The 26080-nt window shown below is 50.1% G+C and overlaps 2 protein-coding genes across 2 annotated transcripts in view; one reads left to right on the forward strand and one right to left on the reverse strand.

Moving 5' to 3' along the window:
- Positions 1-13835, reverse strand: part of LOC139235608 (serine protease HTRA2, mitochondrial-like) — a 60252-nt gene extending 46417 nt beyond the window's left edge. The window contains exon 1 of the mRNA XM_070866665.1: positions 13715-13835. The gene's annotated coding sequence lies outside the window, so the exon portion shown is untranslated. The remainder of the gene's footprint in view (positions 1-13714) is intronic.
- neff2 (neuronal intermediate filament family member 2) lies at positions 13547-22404 on the forward strand. The gene is made up of 3 exons (XM_070866638.1): positions 13547-14866; positions 17434-17558; positions 20100-22404. The coding sequence occupies exons 1-3, from the start codon at positions 13739-13741 to the stop codon at positions 20158-20160; spliced, it is 1314 nt and encodes a 437-aa protein (XP_070722739.1). The 5' UTR covers positions 13547-13738; the 3' UTR covers positions 20161-22404.
- Positions 22405-26080: the final 3676 nt, after the last annotated feature.

Raw genomic sequence — 26080 nt, forward strand, 5'->3', positions numbered from 1 at the left:
TTTGGAGGTGAAAGTGAAGATGCGAGCTTATGAATCTGATTTGGGCGCTTAACTCTGACCCAATCTCCGTTCTTCAGTTAGGGTTTTTGAGTGCGTCGTTTTGTGTCAGTGTACGACTTCGCTTTACGTTGGCGTTCCGAAATCTGGGATGAGAGTGTGGTATCTTCGCGCTAGGTTTGGCTGGGGGTTTGAGAATTTCTAGTAGCCCAATCATGAGCTCAGCAGGTGTCTTCCCCGTTAGCCAGTGCTTTGTCAAACGGTATGTGCGGAGAATGGTTTGAACGCTTCGTCGAATGTTTGGCCTGCTGCGAGGTTGGCTTTCAAACCCTCTTTGATGACGCGGTTAAATCGCTCAACACCTCCGTTGCTTTAAGGATTGTACCGAGCAGTAAGGCGATGCTCGATAGCATGACGAGTGAGGAAATCCGCGAACTGGTCGGACACAAACTGTGGTCCATTATCAGTGATTATGACCTCTGGGAGGCCCCACTTCGTGACAATATACTGCAGAATATTGACGATCGTTGATGAGGTGACTGAACTTGTAGCGATTTCTGGCCATTTGGAATGCAGATCATGTACTACAACAAGGAAACGCTGGTGCTGTGGAGCTGCTTCAACTGGACCGAAGATATCCAACTGAAGTTGTTGCCATGGTCTTTGTGGCCATGGAATGGGCTTCATTGGTGCTGGTCGGATGTTTGTGGCCTTTTCGCTCAGACTACATGCTTCGCAGTGTGAGACAAACTCCTCGACGCGAGTGTCAATTCCAGGCCACCATACTGAATAGCGACATCTCTGCTTCATGTGGACAATGCCAAGGTATCCATCATGTGCCAATGAGAGAACGTGCTGTTGAAGCGATTTGGGAATTACTGCTCTATCACCATGAGCTAGGCAGCCATCGTTCCAAACGGAAAATTAATCGCGAAGTCTGTGGAAGGTTTTTAGCTCTTCCGGAATTTGCTTAGGCCACTCCGTCTGGAGGAAGTGCCACATGTGCTGGAGCATAGCATCACTCTGTGATTGATTCGGTTTTGAGTTCGTCGTAGGAGACAAGGTTTCTGATGGACTGAGTGATGATCGACGTGACATTTGTGTCGTCATCTGTGAACAAGCCAGCACTGGAGTCCGAAACAGGTGTCGAGCGGCTGAGCATGTCAGCTATGTGGTTGCGACTGCCAGCGATGTACTGTACATCAAAGTTATACTGATGAAGGCAATCTGACCATTGGCTGATTCATAGTGGTCTGTGCCCAGATCCAGTTGTAGTGTAGTTAGCGTTTGGTGATCCGTACGGAGGGTAAATTTCCTGCCATAGATGTGCCAGTGTTCACATGTGTAGATGCAAGCGAGTGCTTCGCGTTCCCCTGTAGAGCATTTATGTTCTGCAGATGAAAGTGTGCGAGAGGCGAAGGCTACTGGACGTTCCAGGCTATCAATCCATTGCGCGATCATAGCATCCGTGGCAGTGCCTGATGCATCCGTGGTGACGTATGTATCTTTGCTAATCCTTGCTATTGGACCAAGACCTAGCTCTGTCAAGCCCGTGTCGTGGTTGGTGCGCAACGGTCACCACACGTTAAAAAAATCCAAGCGCAGGCATCTTCCACCCTTCAAGATTTAGTTCGGACCTGGAATTTTAGGTCCATCATTGAAACACCTGTGAACTTTTTGACGCGGAAGCAAGTCACCCTCAATTCGAGGGACTGCCTATGATGATGATGATGATGTACGTAGTGGCATTTGGATCAAAGGGTGCGAGGATAGGAGGGGATGTGATTTTCTTCAGCATGGTGAATGCCCGAGCCTGGGAGTCTGTCCATTCCCAAGGGACGTCCTTGCGCAGCAACTTGCCAAGTGGGTCGGCAATGTGCGCGTAGTGTGGGATGAACTTCAGATAGAAGTTGCAAGTGCCGAGGAATGATGAAAGCTCTTTGACGTTGGTAGCCTCCTGCATTCGCTGGATTGCGTCAATGTTGTCAAACGTTCTTGTGCTGTGACTCTGTAACCCAGAAAATGTATTTCTCCAGCAGCGAATGTACGCTTATCGGCATTAAGTGTAATGTTATGTGTAGCAAGTCTAGCCATAACTGCGTGAAGTCGCCAGTCATGTTCTTCCATTGTCCGTGCATGGACGACGATATCGTCAAGCAGATTGAGGGCTCCCTCTATGCCTGCTAGCATAGTAGTGACAATCACCTGAAATGCACTTGATGCAGCAGATAGTCCACAGGACAAAAGTCGATACTGATACAGACCATCATGCATCGTGAATGCCATGAGCGGTTTCCTGTCCTCCACTAGGGGTATTTAATAAGAACATAAGAATTAGGAACAGGAGTAGGCCATCTAGCCCCTCGAGCCTGCTCCGCCATTCAACAAGATCATGGCTGATCTGGCCGTGGACTCAGCTCCACTTACCCGCCCGCTCCCCATAACCCTTAATTCCCTTATTGGTTAAAAATCTATCGATCTGTGATTTGAATACATTCAATGAGCTAGCCTCAACTGCTTCCTTGGGCAGACAATTCCACAGATTCACAACCCTCTGGGAGAAGAAATTCCTTCTCAACTCGGTTTTAAATTGGCTCCCCCGTATTTTGAGGTTGTGCCCCCTAGTTCTAGTCTCCCCGACCAGTGGAAACAACCTCTCTGCCTCTATCTTGTCTATCCTTTTCATTATTTTAAATGTTTCTATAAGATCACCCCTCATCCTTCTGAACTCCAATGAGTAAAGACCCAGTCTACTCAATCTATCATCATAAGGTAACCCTCTCATCTTCAGAATCAGCCTAGTGAATCGTCTCTGCACCCCCTCCAAAGCTAGTATATCCTTCCTTAAGGTGACCAAAACTGCACGCAGTACTCCAGGTGCGGCCTCACCAATACCCTATACAGCTGCAGCAGGACCTCCCTGCTTTTGTACTCCATCCCTCTCGCAATGAAGGCCAACATTTCATTCGCTTTCCTGATTACCTGCTGCACCTGCAAACTAACTTTTTAGGATTCATGCACAAGGACCCCCAGCACTGCAGCATGTTTTAATTTCTCCCCATTCAAATAATATTCCCTTTTACTGTTTTTTCCCCCAAGGTGGATGATCTCACACTTTCCGACATTGTATTCCATCTGCCAAACCTTAGCCCATTCGCTTAACCTATCTAAATCTCTTTGCAGCCTCTCTGTGTCCTCTACATAACCCGCTTTCCCACTAATCTTTGTGTCATCTGCAAATTTTGTTGCACTACACTCTGTCCCCTCTTCCAGGTCATCTATGTATATTGTAAACAGTTGTGGTCCCAGCACTGATCCCTGTGGCACACCACTAACCACCGATTTCCAACCCGAAAAGGACCCATTTATCCCGACTCTCTGCTTTCTGTTAGCCAGCCAATTCTCTATCCATGCTAATACATTTCCTCTGACTCCACGTATCTTCATCTTCTGCAGTAACCTTTTGTGTGGCACCTTATCGAATGCCTTTTGGAAACCGAAATACACATCCATCGGTACACCTCTATCCACCATGCTCGTTATATCCTCAAAGAATTCCAGTAAATTAATTAAACATGATTTCCCCTTCATGAATCCATGTTGTGTCTGCTTGATTGCACTATTCCTATCTAGATGTCCCGCTATTTCTTCCTTAATGATAGCTTCAAGCATTTTCCCCACTACAGATGTTAAACTAACCGGCCTATAGTTACCTGCCTTTTGTCTGCCCCCTTTTTTAAACAGAGGCGTTACATTAGCTGCTTTCCAATCCGCTGGTACCTCCCCAGAGTCCAAAGAATTTTGGTAGATTATAACGAATGCATCTGCTATAACTTCCGCCATCTCTTTTAATACCCTGGGATGCATTTCATCAGGACCAGGGGACTTGTCTACCTTGAGTCCCATTAGCCTGTCCAGCACTACCCCACTAGTGATAGTGATTGTCTCAAGGTCCTCCCTTCCCACATTCCCACGACCAGCAATTTTTGGCATGGTTTTTGTGTCTTCCACTGTGAAGACCGAAGCAAAATAATTGTTTAAGGTCTCAGCCATTTCCACATTTCCCATTATTAAATCCCCCTTCTCATCTTCTAAGGGACCAACATTTACTTTAGTCACTCTTTTCCGTTTTATATATCGGTAAAAGTTTTTACTATCTGTTTTTATGTTTTGCGCAAGTTTACTTTCGTAATCTATCTTTCCTTTCTTTATTGCTTTCTTAGTCATTCTTTGCTGTCATTTAAAATTTTCCCAATCTTCTAGTTTCCCACTAACCTTGACCACCTTTTTTGACACTCTCCCTTATTTCCTTGGTTATCCACGGCTGGTTATCCCTTCTCTTACCACCCTTCTTTTTCACTGGAATATATTTTTGTTGAGCACTATGAAAGAGCTCCTTAAAAGTCCTCCACTGTTCCTCAATTGTGCCACCGTTTAGTCTGTGTTTCCAGTCTACTTTAGCCAACTCTGCCCTCATCCCACTGTAGTCCTCTTTGTTTAAGCATAGTACACTCGTTTGAGACACTACTTCCTCACCCTCCATCTATATTACAAATTCAACCATACTGTGATCACTCATTCCGAGAGGATCTTTTACTAGGAGATCGTTTATTATTCCTGTCTCATTACACAGGACCAGATCGAAGATAGCTTGCTCCCTTGTAGGTTCTGTAACATACTGTTCGAAGAAACAATCCCGTATGCATTCTATGAATTCCTCCTCAAGGCTACCCCGTGCGATTTGATTTGACCAATCGATATGTAGGTTAAAATCCCCCATGATTACTGCCGTTCCTTTTTTACATGTCTCTATTATTCCCTTGATTATTGCCCGCCCCACCATGAAGTTATTATTTGGGGGCCTATAAACTACGCCCACCAGTGACTTTTTCCCCTTACTATCTCTAATCTCCACCCACAATGATTCAACATTTTCTTCATTAGAGCCAATATCGTCTCTCACAACTGCCCTGATATCATCCTTTATTAACAGAGCTACCCCACCTCCTTTCCCTTCTTGTCTATCCTTCCGAATTGTCAGATACCCCTGTATGTTTAATTCCCAGTCTTGGCCCCCCTGCAACCACGTTTCTGTAATGGCCACCAAATCATACCCATTTGTAATGATTTGTGCCGTCAACTCATTTACTTTATTTTGAATGCTGCGTGTGTTTAGGTAGTGTTTTAATACTAGTTTTTAAACCATAGTTTAGACCCCTCCTGCAGCCCCTTTATATTCATACATATTGTCCCTTCCTATCAGCTGTGGTTTACACTTACCCCAGTGCTACTCTGCTCTGTTGCCTCCTGCCTTTTGCATTCTTTCTTGGGGTCCTGTTCATCTGAGCTCTCACCCACTCTAACTAGCTCAGAGTCCTCTCCTGGGTTCCGAATACTCCTTGCATTGAGGCATCGAGCTTTCATGCTTGCCTTTTTATTACTTTGACCCTTTAGAATTTTGCTGTACAGTGGCGCTTTGTTTTTTGCCTTGGGTTTCTCTGCCCTCCATTTTTACTCATCTCCTTTCTGTCTTTTGCTTTTGTCTCCATTTTGTTTCCCTCTGTCTCCCTGCATTGGTTCCCATCCCCCTGCCATATTATTTGCAGGTAACTGCGGCGCATGTCGAGTTTCGTAAAAACTATTGAGCCGTGGAATTCTGAAGACAGTTCGTTGATGGTAGGAAGAGGGTACTTGTCGAGGATGATGGCCTTATTGACCTCTTTCAGGTCAATGTATAGGCGGATCTCCCCATTTTTATGCCAAGCAATGACTAAATTCAAGATCCAGAGGAGGAATCGATGCTCTCAATGATTCCCTGAGATTCAAGTTGCGTTAATTCTGTGGATACATCATCGCGAACCGCGAATGGGAGATGGCGAATTCGCTGCGTAACCGTTTTGATGGAAGGGTCAATGCGGGGACGATGGCAGAATTTTGTTGTTACTCCAAACCCTGTGAAGATTGAGGGATACTGCTGGTCAAAGTCCACCGTGTACACAGATGAGCCAGTTGGGTCGTAAACTTTGAACCCAAGCTTGTCAAAAAGGCATGAAAGGAAAAGTTCTCTAATGTTATGTCTTGGTAGTACATCGGGACAGACATGACCCCAAGTTTGGAGTCAGAGTACACACTTAGAGTGCAAGTTGCAGGCGACAGTTGACAGTGCATGAAGTGGGTTTTGTATACAGCCTCGCTCAATATGGAAACTTTAGCTCCAAGGTCAATGAGGAGGCAGATGGGCGTGCCATCAATGTTTACCTCACAGTACTTGAATTTGCCCAAACCAATGTGCGAAATGTCACTTATAGGGGTTGTCCACATGTTGAATATGCTGCAATGAGTGACAGACAATAGCAAAATGGTTCATTAGAGCATTTCTTCCCACGTGCAGGGCAGTTAGGACACTTTGCTGAATGTGATTTGTCCCCACAGTTAAAGCAGTGGAAGTTAGGCCCGTGCTCCGTAGTGACTGGCTTATTACTAGCCCTGGATCTTTGCTGTGATTTCCGCTAGCGGCCAGTTCAGTTAATGAAACGACGTACAGTTTGATTGGTTCACCGTTCCCTTGCCCCCTTTGACGAAATTGGTATCTCTCCATCATGATACTTTTCTTGGGCCCAAAATATTTCTCTAGGGCGCTTACCGTTTTGTCGTAGGACTCCGTGTCTTCAATTTGGCCAAAGATGCGTTGGCCTTCGGTGGCGAGGCAGTGGATAAGTATTGCAGGGCGGTGAGCTGGTGTTAGGTTGTCGCCATCTAACCCACTCGCCGTGATATATGTAGAAAAGCTTTATAACCATCTTGGCCATGTGATTGGAGGGTCACCAGGTGCGGAGAGGAAAGGCCGGGGCGAGGGGGGGGTGGTAGGGAGGTTATTTGATTTATCCTCGTCGCCAAATTATGTTGTGTAAGTAACTAAACAGACTAACTGAAACGGTAATGTAACTAACTGTGTCCTTTATAGCAACTCCCAAAATGGTGTCCCAAAACTAGCATGAACCAGCATGTTTACAGCACTGTGTGAATAGCTCCCGCAGGGTCCTAATGCCAGTCTCGTGTCCTGTAACAAACAAAGAGTATGAACACAACAATAAGTTCAGAAGTGGGGATGTTCGCTGATGACTGCACAGTGTTCAGTGCCATTCACAACTCCTCAGATAATGGAGCAGTCCGTGCCCGCATACAGCAAGACCTGGACAACATTCAGGCTTGGGCTAATAAGTGGCAAGTAACATTCGCACCACACAAGTGCCAGGCAATGACCATCTCCAACAAGCGAGAGTCTAACCACCGACCCTTGACATTCAATGGCATTAACATCGCTGAATCCCCCCACCATCAACATCCTTAGGGTCACCATTGACCAGAAACTTAACTCGACCAGCCACATAAATACTGTGGCAACAAGAGCGGGTCAGAGGCTGGGAATTCTGCGGTGAGTGTCTCACCTCCTGACTCCCCAAAGCCTTTTCACCATCTACAAGGCACAAGTCAGGAGTGTGATGGAATAGTCTTCACTTGCCTGGATGAGTGCAGCTCCAACAACACGCAAGAGGCTCGATTGATTGGCACCCCATCCACCATCTTCAACATTCACTCCCTTCACCACCGGCACACCATGGCTGCAGTGTGCACCATCTACAAGATGCACTGCAGCAACTCGCCAAGGCTTCTTGGGTAGCACCTTCCAAACCCACCTAGAAGGACAAGGGCAGCAGGCGCATGGGAGCACCACCTCCTCCATGTTCCCCTCAGAGTCACACACCATCCTGACATGGAAACATATCCTTCATTGTCGCTGGGTCAAAATCCTGGAACTCCCTCCCTAACAGCACTGTGGGAGCACCTTCACCACACGGACTGCAGCGGTTCAAGGCGGTGGCTCACCACCACCTTCTCGATGGCAATTAGGGACGGGCAATAAATGCCAGCCTTTCTGGCGACGCCCACATCCCATGAATAAATAAACAAAAGGAGCGCCAGGCACGAGGGAATGTACCGGGTGATTTGTGACTGTTATGAAATATTGGATTGATTGATGACTAAAGTTGGTTTGGAATGTTTCTTTTATTTCAGCATTGTGGCCAAGAGGGTGCTGTGATGGTCAGTAACAGAGTGAGGGTGTGTGACCATTGAACAACCTCGATTTGGGGTTGTGTTCAGTTGAACCGTAGTCGAATGAGGCGATCACGGAGCATCTGGCCGGAGACGGGATGTGCTGGTTGACTCCTCCTCTCCCTCCTCCTCTTCCACCTCTCCCTCCTCCTCCCCCTCTCTGTGAGCATTTTGCCCTATTTGCAGCTTACGCTCCATCTCCCGGCCGTGCTACAGGCCAAGTACTTCTACAAACTTACACAGGGCCAGTAGAAATTAATCAGCAACTAAAGGTTGGTGATCCCTTTAAGTATAGTCGGTGGGAGAAGGGGTCCTTACTGCTGAACGCTGGTCCAGCTGTGCGAGGTGAAGACAGGGTGTCAGCTCCGACAACGACGATGAAAATGGCAATGCTGGCGTCAAATCAGTATTGCACGTGCGGCGCGGATGCCATTTTATACACAAAAGGGCACCCGTAGTGCCAAAAAATCGACCCACAGTCCCATCAAACACTCCAAGGGCAGGTACAGCATGGGGTTAGATACGGAGTAAAGCTCCCTCTACACTGTCCCATCAAACACTCCCAGGGCAGGTACAGCACGGGGTTAGATACAGAGTAAAGCTCTCTCTACACTATCCCATCAAACACTCCCAGGGCAGGTACAGCACGGGGTTAGATACAGAGTAAAGCTCCCTCTACACTGTCCCATCAAACACTCCCAGGGCAGGTACAGCACGGGTTAGATACAGAGTAAAGCTCTCTCTACACTATCCCATCAAACACTCCCAGGTACCAGGTACAGCACGGGGTTAGATACAGAGTAAAGCTCCCTCTACACTATCCCATCAAACACTCCCAGGGCAGGTACAGCACGGGGTTAGATACAGAGTAAAGCTCTCTCTACACTGCCCCATCAAACACTCCCAGGGCAGGTACAGCACGGGTTAGATACAGAGTAAAGCTCCCTCTACACTGTCCCATCAAACACTCCCAGGGCAGGTACAGCACGGGTTAGATACAGAGTAAAGCTCTCTCTACACTATCCCATCAAACACTCCCAGGGCAGGTACAGCACGGGGTTAGATACAGAGTAAAGCTCCCTCTACACTGTCCCATCAAACACTCCCAGGGCAGGTACAGCACGGGGTTAGATACAGAGTAAAGCTCTCTCTACACTGTCCCATCAAACACTCCCAGGGCAGGTACAGCACGGGGTTAGATACAGAGTAAAGCTCCCTCTACACTGTCCCATCAAACACTCCCGCCATTTTCTTTATTCTGATCTCCCGTGTTTCTGTAATGGGGAAGGGACTGTTGCTAGTTCCTGCTCCTGGACCCCAGGATATTGCAGCCAATTACGTAGTATTTATAGCACAGAAACAGGCCATTTGGCCTGACTGGTCTGTGCCGGTGTCTATGCTCCACACCAGCCTCCTCTCTGACCCCAGCAGCAAAACCTGCAATTGCAGCTGTGATCAGTAACTGAGCAGGGCCAAGTGCTGGAACCTTCTGTCGGCCAGACTCAGTCCTAGACGGGCCTCACCTTCACCCAATGGACCTTGCGTGAATGTTCAGCGGTCAATGTGAGCGGCCTGAGGGAGCTGTGTGGCCGATATACAGCGTGTGTGCGCGTACACACTATGTGGCTGAAGATCAGTGTGTCCCCATTGACGCCCCATGAATTATTAAAATCAAATCAGGAGGAAATGGTTCCCCTTGGTTTGGCAGCTGGCCACAATTCAAGCCGCTCCGTCTTCTGTGTTCACCTGACCGCAAAATGGGTCTGGCTGTCCATGGGGAATGAGGTAGAGAGATGGTCAGAGAGAGAGAGAGAGAGAGAGAGACGGTCAGAGAGAGAGAGAGAGAAAAGAGACAGTCAGAGAGAGAGAGAGATGGTCAGAGAGAAAGAGAGAAGTAGAGACGGAGAGACAATAGAGAGTAGAGAGAGAGAGAGAGAAAGATAGTCAGAGAAAGAGAGAGAGAGAGAGAGAGAGAGACAGAGAGACAATAGAGAGAGTAGAGAGAGAGAGACAATAGAGAAAGAAGTAGGAATGGGATAGCGAGATGGACAGAGAGAGAAAATAGAGTGACAGAAGTAGAGGGAAAGAGGAATGAGAGAAAAATAGAGAAAGGAAGGCATTTCAGAAAGGGACGCAGAGATTGATGGAATGTGGATGGAGAGATAAATGAATAGAAAGATGGATGAATGAAAAACAGCTGCAGAGAGACAGAGCTGGACAGAAATGGATGAATAAACAGCTAGAAACTGAAATGGAATTAAATAAAGAGATGAATAGAAGGCAGGGAGAGAAGTGGATTGACAGCGAGAGATGAAGAGTAAGTGGAAATATTGCTGTATGCAGCACTGCTAGAGTGGACAGCGACTGTGGGGGAGGACGGGGGGCAGGACTATTGAGAGATGCCAAGTCAGGAATCACAGACAGCCAGTGATAGAGATACAAAGCGCAGGGCACCGGACTCCTTGCCTCGTTGCATTTTATTATTGAATAGCACAGAGGGGGGCTGCCAGGGATCGACCGGTGCAGCGAGTGTGAACAGGGACAATCAGCATTTCTTTCAGACGGGAGATTGAGAGGGGCGGGGGGGGGGGGGGGTTTGGAGAGGGTGGGGTGGGGCGCTATGCAGCATCGGAGAGGAGTGTGGGATGGAGCAGATACTTTGCTTCTCAGCTCCCTCCCGCCCTGCTTACAAATCCTCAGCTTTGTAGAGTCTGACAGCAGCACTGCACAGAATGACACAGAATCGCACAGCTCAGAAACAGGCCATTCGGCCCGGCGTATCCGTGCTGGTCATTGCGCTCCGCACCAGCCGCCTCCCACCCCAACAGCATATCCGCCTACAGTGTCAGCCGTGGCTTAATGGGCAGCACCCTCGCCTCTGAGTCAGAAGGCTGTGGGTTCAAGTCCCACTCCCGAGACTTCAGCATGTAAATCTAGGCTGACACTCCCACTGCATTGCTGAAGGAGCGCCGCACCGTCGGAGGGGCAGTACTAAGGGAGCGGCGCACTGTCGGAGGGGCAGTATTGAGGGAGCGCCGCACTGTCGGAGGGGCAGTACTGAGGGAGCGCCGCACTGCCGGAGGGGCAGTACTGAGGGAGTGCTGAACTGTCGGAGGGGCGGTACTGAGTGCCGCACCGTCAGAGGGGCAGTACTGAGGGAGCGCCGCACTGTCGGAGGGACAGTATTGAGGGAGCGCTGCACTGTCGGAGGGGCGGTACTGAGTGCTGAACTGGCGGAGGGGCAGTACTGGCGGAGTGCTGAACTGTTGGAGGTGCCATCTTTCATATGAGATGTTAAACCGAGGCCTCGTCTGCTCTCTCAGGTGGACGTAAAAGATCCCATGGCACTATTTCGAAGCAGAGCAGGGGAGTTATCTCTGGTGTCCTGGCCACTATTTATCCCTCAATCCACATCACTAAAACAGACAATCTGGTCATTATCACATTGCTGTTTGTGGGAGCTTGCTGTGCACAAATTGGCTGCCGTGTTTCCCACATTACAACAGTGACTACACTCCAAAAGTAATTCATTGGCTGTAAAGCGCTTTGAGACATCTGGTGGTTGTGAAAGCTGATATATAAGAACATAAGAAATATATAAATGCAAGTCCTTTCTTTTTTATTCCTTTCTCCCTCATGTGCTTTCCCATGAATGCTGCTGTGAGATCACAAGGCTCCTGAGCATTCCGTGCCGTCAGCAGTGGGAGATATCTGCAGTCCTAGCCCAATAAACGCTCTCCCGACAGCCTCAGATTGGTGGGCCATCCGTTCCCCTCTGACCTATGGTCGGCCCGGGAGCAGCTTTTCACCGTGGACGCCATCGATGTCACATCCCCCGACCTCGACCCACAGCCAATACCCCTCCCCCCTCCCCGTCAGTGCCTGGAAAGGTCAGGCTATCGAGGGATATGGAGCAGTTGTGATACAGATCAGTCATGAAGTGACTGGAGGGGCTGAATGGTCTCCTTTTGCCCCTCGAGCTTGTTACACAGGAACAGGAGGAGGCCATTCAGCCCCTCGAGCCTGTTACACAGGAACAGGAGGAGGCCATTCAGCCTCTCGAGCCTGTTACACAGGAACAGGAGGAGGCCACTCAGCCCCTCGAGCCTGTTACACAGGAACAGGAGGAGACCCATTCAGCCCCTCGAGCCTGTTACACGAGGAACAGGAGGAGGCCATTCAATCCCTCGAGCCTGTTACACAGGAACAGGAGGCCATTCAGCCCCTTGAGCCTGTTACACAGGAACAGGAGGAGACCATTCAGCCCCTCGAGCCTATTACACGAGGAACAGGAGCAGGCCATTCAATCCCTCGAGTCTGTTACACAGGAACAGGAGGAGGCCATTCAGCCCCTCGAGCCTATTACACAGGAACAGGAGGCCATTCAGCCCCTCGAGCCTATTACACGAGGAACAGAAGGAGGCCATTCAATCCCTCGAGCCTGTTACATGAGGAACAGGAGGAGACCATTCAATCCCTCGAGCCTGTTACACAGGAACAGGAGGAGGCCATTCAGCCCCTCGAGCCTGTTACATGAGGAACAGGAGGAGACCATTCAATCCCTCGAGCCTGTTACACAGGAACAGGAGGAGGCCATTCAGCCCCTCGAGCCTGTTACACAGGAACAGGAGGAGGCCATTCAGCCCCTCGAGCCTGTTACACAGGAACAGGAGGAGGCCATTCAGCCCCTCGAGCCTGTTACACAGGAACAGGAGGAGGCCACTCAGCCCCTCGAGCCTGTTACACAGGAACAGGAGGAGGCCATTCAGCCCCTCGAGCCTGTTACACAGGAACAGGAGGAGGCCACTCAGCCCCTCGAGCCTGTTACACAGGAACAGGAGGAGGCCATTCAGCCCCTCGAGCCTGTTACACAGGAACAGGAGGAGACCCACTCAGCCCCTCGAGCCTGTTACATGAGGAACAGGAGGCCATTCAGTCCCTCGAGCCTGTTACATGAGGAACAGGAGGAGACCCACTCAGCCCCTCGAGCCTGTTACATGAGGAACAGGAGGCCATTCAGCCCCTCGAGCCTGTTACACAGGAACAGGAGGAGGTCATTCAGCCCCTCGAGCCTGTTACACGAGGAACAGGAGGAGACCATTCAGCCCCTCGAGCCTGTTACACAGGAACAGGAGGAGGCCATTCAGCCCCTCGAGCCTGTTACATGAGGAACAGGAGGAGGTCATTCAGTCCCTCGAGCCTGTTACATGAGGAGGCCATTCAGCCCCTCGAGCCTGTTACACAGGAACAGGAGACCCATTCAGCCCCTCGAGCCTGTTACATGCGGGAACAGGAGAAAGGCCCGTTCGGTGTGGAGATTGGATTGCCGGTGTTTTGGTTTTTGTACAACACCCTCCCTCGCCGCTTTTCGGGGGACGGGCAGAGTCGGGCAGCCTGCAGATCGAGCAAAAAGTGCTCTCTCAGAGTGCGGTGTTTTGCTGATTGGCCGAGAGCTGGATCAATGAAGGAGCGCTGGCCCGGGGTGGGAAGGCAAGGTGTATAAATAGCGGGTGCAGGGGCGAGAGAGAGAGAGAAAGGACCAGTCGGTGCTGTACTGCGGCGGGGACCATCACATACACATAATATATATATATACACTCACACCGAGGACGACAGCGCGGACGCCATGAGCTCCTACGACCCCTTCATGCCGTCGCGTAAGCCGTGGGACGACTACTACCGCTGCCCGCGGCCCGCCAAAAGCAGCGTCGTGGTGTCGTCCGGCCTGGGCCTGTACCGCGGCGTGGTCTCCTCCTCCTCAGCAGCCGCCGCCGCCGCCTCCTCCTCCTCCTCCTCCGCCACCGGTCCCACCGCCGGCGGCGGCGGCGGCGGCGGCGGCCTCAAGAAGTCGGCCCGGGCCTCGTCGTTCTCCTCGTCGCCGCTGTCCGACTACTGCTGCCCCGAGCCGGTGGACCTGAGCCAGGTGAGCACGCTCAACGCCGAGCTGCTGACGCTGCGCGCGCAGGAGCGCGAGCAGCTGGTGGAGCTCAACGACCGCTTCGCGAGCTACATCGAGAAGGTTCGGCGGCTCGAGCAGCGCAACCAGCTGCTGGGCCTGGAGCTGGAGGCGCTGCGCCGCCGGCAGGCCGAGCCGCCGCGCCTGCACCTGGCCTACGAGCACGAGATCCGCGGCCTGCGCGCCCTGCTCGACCAAGAGACGGCCGACAAGCTGCGCATGGAGGCCGACCGCGACCGCCTGCGCGACGCCTACGCCCGCCTCAAGGACAAGTACGACGACGAGTGCCGCCTGCGCGCCCAGGCCGACGAAGCGCTGCGCCAGGCCCGCCGCGCCGCCGACCGGGCGGCCTTGGCCCACAGCGACGCCCGCGGCGCCGTCGGCTCGCTGGTCGACGAGCTGGCCTTCCTGAAGAAAGTGCACGGCGAGGAGAGCGCCGAGCTGGCGGCCCAGGCCCAGGCCGGGGCGTCGCGCCTGACGCTCGAGCTGGACGTGGCCGTGGCCAAGCCCGACCTGTCGCTGGCCCTGCGCGACATCCGCGGCCAGTACGAGAAGCTGGCCGCCAAGAACATGCAGGCGGCCGAGGACTGGTACCGCACCAAGTTCGCCAGCGTCAGCGAGACGGCCAGCCGCAACAGCCAGCAGGTGCGCTCCATCCGCGAGGAGACGGCCGAGTACCACCGCCTGCTGCAGGCCCGCGGCTCCGAGATCGACGGCCTCAAGAGCGTCATCGACTCGCTGCAAAAGCAGCTGGAGAGCCTGGAGGAGCGGCAGTCCAAGGAGGTCACCAAGTACCAGGTCAGGGGCCGGGGAAAGGTCACCCAGGACCAGGGGAGGGGCCGGGGAAAGGTCACCCAGGGCTGGGGTGGGGCCGGGAGGAGGTCACCCAGTACCAGGGGAGGGGCTGGGGGGGGGAGCGGCAGTCCAAGGAGGTCACCAAGTACCAGATCAGGGGCCGGGGGTGGGTGGGTCAACGGGGGCCGGGGAAAGGTCGCCCAGGACCAGGGGAGGGGCTATGGGAAGGTCACCCAGTACCAGGGGAGGGGCTTTGGGGGAGGGGGCATCCAGTAACAGGGGAGGGGCTGGGGAGTCAACATGGAGCAGGTCCGAGGCTATAGTGGTGGGGGGGGGGGTGTCACCAAGTACCAGGGGAGGGGCTATGGGAAAGTCACCCAGTACCAGAGGGGGTGGGAGGTCAACAGGGGGGAGGGGAGTGGGAGGGGAACAGGGGAGGGTCTTGGGGGGAGGTCACCCAGGACCAGGGGGGGGGGGCCATGGGAAGGTCGCCCAGTACCAGAGGGGGGGCATTCAGTAACAGGGAAGGGGATGGGAGGTCAACAGGAAGCAGGGGAGGGGGTCACCCAGTACCAGGGGAGGGGCTGGGGTGGGAGGTCAACAGGGAGCAGGGGAGGTGCTGAGGGGGTCACCCAGTACCAGGGACGGGGCTGGGGGAGGAGCAGCATTCCAAGGAGGTCACCAAGTACTAGGTCAACAGGGAGCAGGTCAGGGGCTGGGGGTGGGAGGTCAAGTACCAGGGGAGGGGCTGGGGGAGGCCAACAAGTGTTGGAGTGGAGCGACAGTCCAAGGAGGTCAACAAGGAGCAGGCAAGTGTCGGAGGGGCGGGGGGGGCTAGACAAGGGAAGCTGGGCCTCCGCTGGAGCACGGCCAATTCTAGCCACTGCATGCTGTCTGAACGATGGCCCGACTTGACAGGGTAGATGTTTCCTCCGGCTGGGGGAATCTAGAACCAGGGGGCAGAGTCTCAGGATAAGGAGTCGGCCATTTGGGGCTGAGATGAGGAGAAATTTCTTCACTCAGGGTGGTGAATCTTTGGAATTCTCTACCCCAAAGGCTCAGTCGTTGAGTATATCCAAGACCGAGATCGATAGGTTTTTTGAATATTAAGGGATATGGGGACAGTGCAGGAAAGTGGAGTTGAGGTCGCAGATCAGCCATGATCTCATTGAATGGTGGAGCAGACTTGAGGGGCTGAATGGCTGACTCCTGCTCCTAATTCATATGAGGGACTTGAGTTATGTGGAGAAGCTGGGCTTGTTCTCCTTAGAGCAGAGAAGGTTAAGAGAACATTTAGTGGAGGTGTTTAAAATCATGAGTGGTTTGGCGAAACTGTTTGCAGTGGTAAGAGGGTTGGCAACAAAGGGACACAGATTGAAGGTGATTGGCAAAAGAACCAGAGGGCAGATGAGTGTTTTTACGCAACGAGTTTTTGTGATCGGGAACGCTCTGCCTGAAAGGGATTGTAACATTCAAAAGAGGATTGGATAAATACTGGAATAATCAGAAGATTGCAGGGCTGTGGGGAAAGGGGAGGGGGAGTGGGACTAATTGGATAGCTCTCAAACAGACACGATGGGCCGAATGGCCGACTCCTGTGCTGTCATTCTGTGATTGGAGGCAGGACTGTCAGTCCGTGTCTGGGGCAAGGTCAAAGTGTCCGCTTCTCATCGCCAGCCTGAGGTTATGGTCAGACAACAACTGCAACTGATTCTCCTTAGTTTGATCTCACTGCAGCAAGGTGCAGTGAGATGGAGCAATGGGATTCATGCCATTGGAGGGAAGGACCAGCAGAAGGCAGGAGTAGGAAAGCAGATGCTGATTGGTAAAATACTTCATTTTTTTTTTGCTCAATATTTTATTTCACTGACACTTGGCAGGACTCCAAATAAATAATTACAGGGGAGGCTTGTCCTTCAGTTCAGTTATTGGGACATCAACCTGATTTCTCTCAGCATAGTTCTGCTCTGTCTTGCATCTGATTTAATTTGTGTTTGGTGCAGTGCAGAGAGAGGATAAGGAGGCAGTGTGTCAGGGAGGAGGCTGGGAGAGGATTATTGATGAGAATTTACTCCCCTGATATCGCACTGCAGCAGATTTTTCAAAGGCTGGTCGGTGCGGAGTGGGAGGGGCCGCTGACTGGTTAATTCAGGTCGAATACACGGTCAGTTTAAATAATTTTTATTGATCGTTTAGGAACATTTTCCAGTACACCCTGTTATATAAATGATACTGTATATTTGTCTGAGTGTCTCAATTCCACAGACACAGATGATAAACAGAGGGAGTGATGGCGACAGAAGAACAGGAGAGAGGGGGGTTGGGGAATGGGTCGTGTAAAGACAGTGGGAGGGAACAAAAGATGGGAGTGGGAAGAGAGAAACTTAAATGTGAGGGAGAGACAAAGATAGAAGGCAGAGATAAAAGATAGGAGAATGAAAGCTGGGAGGAGGGACTGAGCTGGGAAATGTGAATGTTCTCGCTGGGTGGTGGGGCCCTCGCTTGCTCTCCCTGCATTCTTTGATTGTTCTGTCTGCTGGTTTGGGGTCTCAGTATCTGTTTGGCTGCAGGAAAGGATCAGTGAGCTGGAGAAGGATATCAATGATGCCAAGCAGGAGATGGCCCGATACCTGCGGGAATACCAGGACCTGCTCAATGTCAAGATGGCACTGGACATCGAGATCGCAGCTTACAGGTAGGCCCACCCTTCCCTTCTCCCTCCCTCCCCCCCCCCCCCTCCCTCCAGGCAATAGGCCAAGGCCACCAATGTTGGACGTTACTCAGCACCTTCACCCTGTTAGCCCAGGCCCTGAGTGCCAGAATTATCTTTATCTGTGGGGTGTTTTACAGACGGATACCATCCTCGCCATTTAATACGATCATGGCTGATCTGATCATGGACTCAGCTCCATTTTCCTGCCTGCTCCCCATAACCCTTTATTCCCTTATTGCTCAAAAATCTTGTATCCACCTTAAATATATTCAATGATCCAGCCACCACAGTTCTCTGGGGCAGAGAATTCCACAGATTTACAATCCTTCCTGAGAAGAAATTCCTCCTCATTTCAGTTTTAAATGGGCGGCCCCTTATTCTGAGACTATGCCCTCTAGTTCTAGTTTCCCCTCTGAGTGGAAATATCCCCCCTCCATCCACCTTGTCGAGCCCCTTCATTATCTTATAAGTTTCAATAAGATCACCTCTTATTCTTAACTCCAATGAGTATAGGTCCAACCTACTCCACCTATCTTCATAAATCAACCCCCTCATTTCCAGAATCAACCTAGTGCACCTTTTCTGAACAGCCTCCAATGCAAGTATATCCTTCCTTAAATAGAGACCAAAACTGCATGCAGTACTCCAGGTGTGGCCTCACCAATACCCTGTACAGTTGTAGCAGGACTTCTCTGCCTTTATACTCTCTCCCCCTTGCAATAAAGGCCAACATTCGATTTGCCTTTCTGATCACTTGCTGTACCTGCATACTAACTTTGTGTTTCATGCACAAGGACCCCCCAGGTCCCTCTGTACTGCAGCATTTTGTAATCGCTCTCCATTAAAATAATTAGCTTTTTTATTTTTCCTGCCAAAATAACCTCACATTTTCCCACATTATACTCCCTCTGCAGATTTTTTTGTCCTCCTCGCAACTTGCTTTGCCACCCATCTTTGTATCATCAGCAAACTTAGCTACATTACACTTGGTCAGCTACATTACACTCGGTCACTAATATAGATTGTAAATAGTTGGGGTCCCAGCACCGATCCCTGCGGCACCTCACTAGTTACTGTTTGCCAACTGGAAAATGACCCATTTATCCGACTCTGTTTTCTGTTAGTTAGCCAATCCTCTCTTTTTGCTAATATATTACCCCCAACCCTGTGAACTTTTATCTTGTGCAGTAACCTTTTATGTGGCACCTTATTGAATGCCTTCTGCAAATCCAAATACACCACATCCACTGGTTTTTCTTTATCCACCCTGCTCGTTACATCCTCAAAAGAACTCCAGCAAATTTGTCAAACATGATATCTCTTTCATAAATCCATGCTGACTCTGCTTGACTGCATTATGATTTTCCAAATGTCCTGCTACTGCTTCTTTAATAATGGACTCCAGCATTTTCCCAACAACAGATGTTAGGCTAACTGGTCTATAGCTTCCTGCTTTCTGTCTCCCTCCTTTTTTAAATAGCAGTGTTACATTTGCAGTTTTCCAATCCGCTGGGACCTCCTCAGAATCCAGGGAATTTTGGTAGATTACAACCACTATCTCTGCAACCACTTCTTCTTTTAAGACCCTAGGATGCAAGCCATCAGGTCCAGGGGAGTTGTCTGCCTTTAGTTCCATTTTACCAAATACTTTCTTCTTAGTGATAGTGATTGTTTTAAATTCCCCCCCTCCCTTTAGCCCCTTGATTATCCACTATTGGGATGTTTTTAGTGTCTTCTACCATACAATATATTTGTTCAAAGTCTCTGCCATTTATAATACTGTAGATTACTATCTCTTTCTTGCTCGTTTACGCTCATCATCTGTCTTTTTTTAGTCGTCCTTTGCTGGTGTAAAAAAAATGTCCCAATCCTCTGGCCTCCCACTAATCTTGGCTTCATTGTATGCCCTTGTTTTCAATTTGATAACGCCCTTTACTTAGCCACGGATGGTTATCCCTAAAAGTCTTTCCTTCTCACTGGAATATATTTTTGTTGAGTTATGAAATATCTCAAATGTCTGCCACTGCTCATCAACTGTCTTACACTTTTTAATCTATTTTCCCAGTCTCCTTTACTCAATTCTGCCCTCATACCTTTTTGTAATCTCCTTTTTTATTTAAGCTTAGGACACTGGTTTGAGACCCAACTTTCTTACCGTTCAACCGAATTTGAAATTCAACCATGTTATGGTCACTCTTTACTAGTGGATCCTTTACTATGAGATCATTTATTAATCCTGTCTCATTGCACAGTACCAGATCTAAGATAGCCTGCTCACTGGTTGGTTCCGCAATGTACTGTTCAAGGAAACCATTCCGGATACACAGACAGACAACACGAGAGAGAGAGAGAGAGAGAGAGAGAGAGAGAGAGTGAGAGAATATGAGGGAGAGAAAGCACAAGATGGAAGTTACGAAAGAAAGTATTGAGAGAGGGACTGAGGTTGCGCGAGGGGGAGAGAACGAGAGAATATTGTCTGCTTGATCCAACGTTTCACCATCTTTCTTTGTGTCTCCCATTTAGGAAACTTCTGGAAGGTGAAGAATTCAGACTGAGCTTCTCTTCACTGCAATCCTACAGTTAAAACCATCTCATCGAAGATTTAAGATGTCATTTCCATAGCAACACAGTGCAGTCATTAGCCATCATCCCATTGCCTGTAGCTGCGCCCCTCCCCTCTGCCCCCCCACGTTCCGCACCGCCCGCATCTCCATAGTGACTGCCCACAGCTGGAGTTACTGAACGGTCAGTCAGCTGACCTCTGCCCCCGGTCAATGACACACAGACCCCCACAATCTGGGCCTTTACACATGGCAACATGCGTGTTCATGCATCCGTGCCTTAACACGTGCACACAGACGTACATCTGTGTAAAAACACCGGCACAGCTGTCTTATAAACACACGTGTACACACAGATGCACACACACATGAACACAAACACACATGCATGTGGGCATAGAGGACAACAAATTGCAATCAGATGTAAGACCTTGAAACGTACCGAGATCCGAAGGTTGTTCCAGTGACGATCTGGTATCCACTGTTCCAACTGTGTGAAGGAAGCCTTCGTGCCCTGTGTCCTCACTTAACCCTCCAACCCTGACCCCGTGCCCCCTCGCACACCGTGTCCTCTCTTTCTCCTCCTTTTTTCCCCCCCCCCCCCCCCCGGACCCTTCCCACTCTGCCCCCCCCCTGATACTGTGCCCTTTTTCACCCTGTCCCCCTCACACCTGAGAGCGTTGTTCCTCTGACACAGATAGAGTTTGAGACAGATACAGCATACAGTGACAGAATGAGAGATTCAGGGAGACACAGACAGGAACAGCATGAGAGAGTGACACACATTGAGACAGATCGGGAGGCGCAGGGAGACACAGATGCAGAAGCTGAGAACGGAGATACAGACAGAGAGGCAAAGACAGGTAGAGAGAGACTGACAGGTCAGCAGAGACTCAGACACAGACGGATACACAAGCCATAATTCGCACAGTGGTGAGAGGTTGATGCTGTGTGTGTGATCTTCGAGTCTGGAGAAAAAGTTTGAGGTCTGTGTAGTCGGTCAAAGAGCAGACAAGGATCAGTGACCCCAGAGCCCTGTGACCGGTGAAACAACTTGGTCGGGATTTCGAGTCGATTTCAAAGTTTGGTTATAAACCCTGACCCAGAGTCAGACTCTCCCTGTGAAGCCTGGGATGTCCGTGCGCAGCCTCCCCGTCGAAGAGCTGCCTTCATGGACTCTGATATCCCACACACCTGGCAGCAGCCGTGCTGTCTGAGCGCTATCGGCCAGTAGCGCCCATCCGCCTGGCGGTGACTATCGTCACGGCTCTGCCCGCATGGATTGAGTGCCGGACCCATGGTCTCCGGCTCACACCTACACTGAGCTCAGAGACTCTCAGACCTCAGCACCAATACACCGACTGCCACTGTCCCATCTCCAGCCTCCGACAGTCGAAACGCCAAATGTCACTGTGAACCCCGAAAATATCTGATCAGCTGGGAATGTATGTTGGGTTAGTGCATAAACTGTGCTGAGAGTAAAGAACAGGAACAACACTATTCAATCCCCCTCTCACTATATCCCCTGTCTCCTTTGATCCCCACTGTCTCCCTTGTTTCCCCCCCCCCCCCCCCCAACCGTTCCCCCGATCTCTCTTTCTCCCTCCCCCCCCCCCCCCCCCCAAACCATCTCCCTCGATTTTGCCCCCCCCACCGTCTCCCTTCCCCCCCTTCACTATCTCCCTCGTTTTTTTGATTCCTTCCCCTCTCCCATTGTCTCCCTCGATCCTTTCCCTCTCCCACCGTCTCCCTCTTTTTTTTTTTTTTTCCCCCCCCCCCCTCGCCATCTCCCTTGATCTCTCCCTTTCCCCCCCCCCCACTGAAAGATTGAGAGGGACTTAAGTCCGACAAAGTAACAAATTGGGGCAGAAAGCTTATTTCAGGGAGATGGGAACGGAGCGAGGGGAAACGAGCCTGGAAAACCTGACTGATAAACCATGAAACTGAAGGCCAGTGGGAGACATGGAGAGCGTGGGGAGAGTGAAGCTCTGAGCCAGAGATTGTCGGCGGATCGCGGGGGGGTGGGGTCACAGATGGGTGGTACAGTCACCGTCAGCAATGTAACCGCCAGTGTGACTCCGTGTGTGTGGGATCATCGCACTGCTTCGGGGGGGGGGGGGAGGTTAGACAAATAAATTAACAGTTTAAAATAGACTTAGTGCAACGTGAGCTCTGCTGTCTGATCTTCCACATTACTTGCATCAACTGAATGGAATTATACTCAACAAATCAACCTGCACCAATAAAATTCTTACAGAAACAACAAACTCTCTTTTCACCTGTCTCGTTTTTGCCGATTGGGAAGAGCGGAGGGCGGCAGGTCTGTGTCGTGGTGTCTCAGCAGCGACACAATGTGGGGACCGTACAGCATGGGGGTGGGCTCAATCACCACACAGTATTGACATCACTAGCTACACTGAGCTTTACTCTGTACCTAACCCGTGCTGTACCTGCCCTGGGAGTGTGTGATGGGACAGTGTAGAGGGAGCTTTACTCTATACCTAACCTGTGCTGTACCTGCCCTGGGAGTGTTTGATGGCACAGTGTAGAGGGAGCTTTACTCTACATATTGATTAGGCTAACCAAACTGGTAGCAATACTGTGGAGGACAATTTCCTGGAGTGTATTAGGGATGGTTTTCTAGACCAATATGTCGAGGAACCAACTAGAGAGCAGGCCATCCTAGATTGGGTCTTGTGTAACGAGAGGATTAATTAGCAATCTGGTCATGCAGGGCCCCTTCGGCAAGAGTGACTATAATATGGTAGAATTCTTCATTTTAAGATGGAGAGTGATAGTTAATTCAGAGACTAGAGTTCTGAACTTAAAGAAAGGAAACTTCAACAGTATGAGATGTGAATTGGCTAGGCTAGACTAGAGTATGATACTTAAAGGGTTGATGGTGGATTGGCAATGGCAGACATTTATAGATCACATGGATGAACTACAACAATTGTACATCCCTGTGTGGTGTAAGAATAAAAAAGGGAAGGTGGCTGAACCGTGGCTAGCGAGGGAAATTAGGGAAAGTGTTAAATCCAAGGAAGAGGCATATAAATTGACCAGAAAAAGCAGCAAACCTGAGGTCTGGAGAAATTTAGAATTCAGCAGAGGCGGACTAAGGGTTTAATTAGGAGGGGGAAAATAAGAGTATGAGAGTAAGCTTGCAGGGAACATAAAAACTGTAAAAGCTTCCATAGATATGTGAAGAGAAAAAGATTAGTGAAGACTAATGTAAGGCCCTTGCAGTCAGAGTCATGTGAATTCATAATGCGGAACAAGGAAATGGCAGACCAATTGAACAAATACTTTGGTTCTGTCTTCACTAAGGAAGACACGAATAACCTGAAAATACTAGAGGACCGAGGGTCCAGTGAGAAAGGGGAACTGAGGGAAATCTTTATTAGTCAGGAAATTCTGTTAGGGAAATTGATGGGACTGATAGTCTGCATCCCAGAGCACTGAAGGAAGTTGCCCTAGAAATAGTAGATACATTGGTGGTCATTTTCCAACATTCTATGGACTCTGGTTCAGTTCCTATGGATTGGAGGGCAGCTAATGTAACCTCACTTTTAAAAAAAAAAAAGGGAAAGAGAAAATAGGGATTTATAGACCGGTTAGCCTGATATCGGTAGTGGGGAAAATGTTGGAATCAATGTTTAAAGATGTAACAGCAGCGCCTTTGGAAAGCAGTGACCGGATCGGTCCAAGTCAGCATAGATTTATGAAAGGGAAATCATGCTTGACAAATCTAGTTTTTTGAGGATGTAACTAGTAGAGTGGATAAGGGAGAACCAGTGGACGTGGTGTATTTGGACTTTCAAAAGGCTTTTAACAAGGTCCTACACAGGAGATTAGTGTGCAAAATTAAAGCACATGGTATTGGGGGTAATGTATTGACGTGGTTGGCAGACAGGAAGCAAAGAGTGGGAATAAACGGGTCCTTTTCAGAATGGTAGGCAGTGACTAGTGGGGCGCCGCAGGGTTCAGTGCTGGGACCCCAGCTATTTACAATATACATTAATGATTTAGACGAAGGAATTGAATGTAATATCTCCAAGTTTTTAGATGACACTAAGCTGTGTGAGCTGTGAGGAGGATGCTAAGAGGCTGCAGGGTGACTTGGACAGGTTAGGTAAATGGGCAAATGCATGGCAGATTCAGTATAATATAGATAAATGTGAGGTTATCCACTTTGGTGGCAAAAACAGGAAGGCAGATTATTATCTGAATGGTGACAGATTAGGAAAAGGGGAGGTGCAAAGAGACCTGGGTGTCATGGCACATCAGTCATTGAATGTTGGCATGCAGGTACAGCAGGCCGTGAAGGCGAATGGCATGTTGGCCTTCATTGCGAGAGGATTTGAGTGTAGGAGCGGGGAAGCCTACTGCAGTTGTACAGGGCTAGATACATAGAAACATAGAATGTTGAAGGTGGGGGATGGGGGGCCGATCAAGCGGCTGCTTTGTCCTGGATGGTGTTGAGCTTCTTGAGTATTGTTGGAGCTGCACTCATCCAGGCAAGTGGAGAGTGTTCCATCACACTCCTGACTTGTGCCTTGTAGATGGTGGAAAGGCTTTGGGGAGTCAGGAGGTGAGACACTCGCCGCAGAATACCCAGCCTCTGACCTGCTCCTGTTGCCACAGTATTTATGTGGCTGGTCCAGTCAAATTTCTGATCAATGGTGACCCCGTAAGATATTGATGCTGGGGGATTCGGCAATGGTAATGCCGTTGAATGTCAAGGGGCTGTAGGCGCGAATGTTCCCTCCAAGAATCACTCGTCACTCAGGGTCGGTTCCAGAACGCATCCATCGGTCCGATTAAAACCACACTTGTCTAATTCTCCCTGTCCCACCGGGTGGGGGCACACCGTGACCTTGCCCCCCTGTTTGCACCCTGTCAGGGAGTCGCCGTACAGCGTGTTATCTCTACGGATAGCGGAGTCTGCGGTTAAGTAATAACGGAGGGAGGCGTTGTCCCGTACAACCCCGATATTCTCCAGTTAATAAAGGGGAAATGGATCTGAGTCTCATGTGACTATAGGGATCATCAAGACAATCCCCACTCCTGCAGCTGTGCCCATCTGGCAGTTTGGGATCGCTGGGTATACTCTGGTTAGTCCCTTCAGAGTGCAGTTATCCAGTGTCCCCTCCAGCTTGGCTAGCTGAGCCAGATGTGAGCTGTCTATCCAGTCTGGTACCTCCCCCCTTTGGATCTGATCGAGGTTGTGTTGTATCTGTCCCACCATCCACAGACCATAAGCGTTACAGAGTTGCCCTTGTCGGAGCTTTCCGGCATCTTCCTTTTCTCTGTCAATTAGACGATTAATTGTTTTGGCATGTGTCTCGATTACTGAAATTCCATCTAGCTGTATCTCTATGCCTTCCCTTCCTAGGTCGGCTTGGTCTTTCTGATTCTGCTCTGCCCGCTCTAACAGTTCCTTCATCACCTCTTTAAGTTGTTCCACCTTTTCATTCAGCCCTTGTATATCCAGTGAGTTTACTATGGAGGTCCCGGTATTAAAACCGGTAGCCGCGTCACTAATTATTCCCCTCTTATGCCTATGCACCTGCTCTTGTCCTCGGAACCTACTGGCACCCATGGCATCGGCAGCCTGCTGCATTACAACCTTACTTAATACACTATACATCTTCCTTCCTGTTCCGTACAATACTCCGGCATTCGTATGCCTGAAATATTGATAGAACCGGCACAATTTCATGCTTAACATTATGTGTTAAAATAAGTTCTGTCCGTGCTCCAGTCCTTGGCTGCTGGGATGCATATCCTGTCAGTCAAATTAAACAAGATCCCATAGTTTGGGTAAGTGTGTCTTTCCTGCGTTTGCTGCATCCCCCGTAGTCCATCCGGGTTATCTGATGCTTGTATGAGTGTCGAGATCCCCAGAATCATGCTGCAGAGCTGAACTGGCCACTGTGA

The sequence above is a fragment of the Pristiophorus japonicus genome, chromosome 2, assembly GCF_044704955.1.
Source record: "Pristiophorus japonicus isolate sPriJap1 chromosome 2, sPriJap1.hap1, whole genome shotgun sequence".
Lineage (NCBI taxonomy): Eukaryota > Metazoa > Chordata > Chondrichthyes > Pristiophoridae > Pristiophorus > Pristiophorus japonicus.

What these genes read in the sequence shown, in the direction of transcription:
- neff2 (XM_070866638.1), top strand. Translation starts at nt 13,739, where the DNA reads ATGAGCTCCTACGACCCCTTCATGCCGTCGCGTAAGCCGTGGGACGAC. An exon ending in AGGAGGTCACCAAGTACCAG is followed by an intron (nt 14,867 to 17,433) that starts GTCAGGGGCCGG and finishes GTTTGGCTGCAG; the next exon opens with GAAAGGATCAGTGAGCTGGA. An exon ending in ATCGAGATCGCAGCTTACAG is followed by an intron (nt 17,559 to 20,099) that starts GTAGGCCCACCC and finishes TCTCCCATTTAG; the next exon opens with GAAACTTCTGGAAGGTGAAG.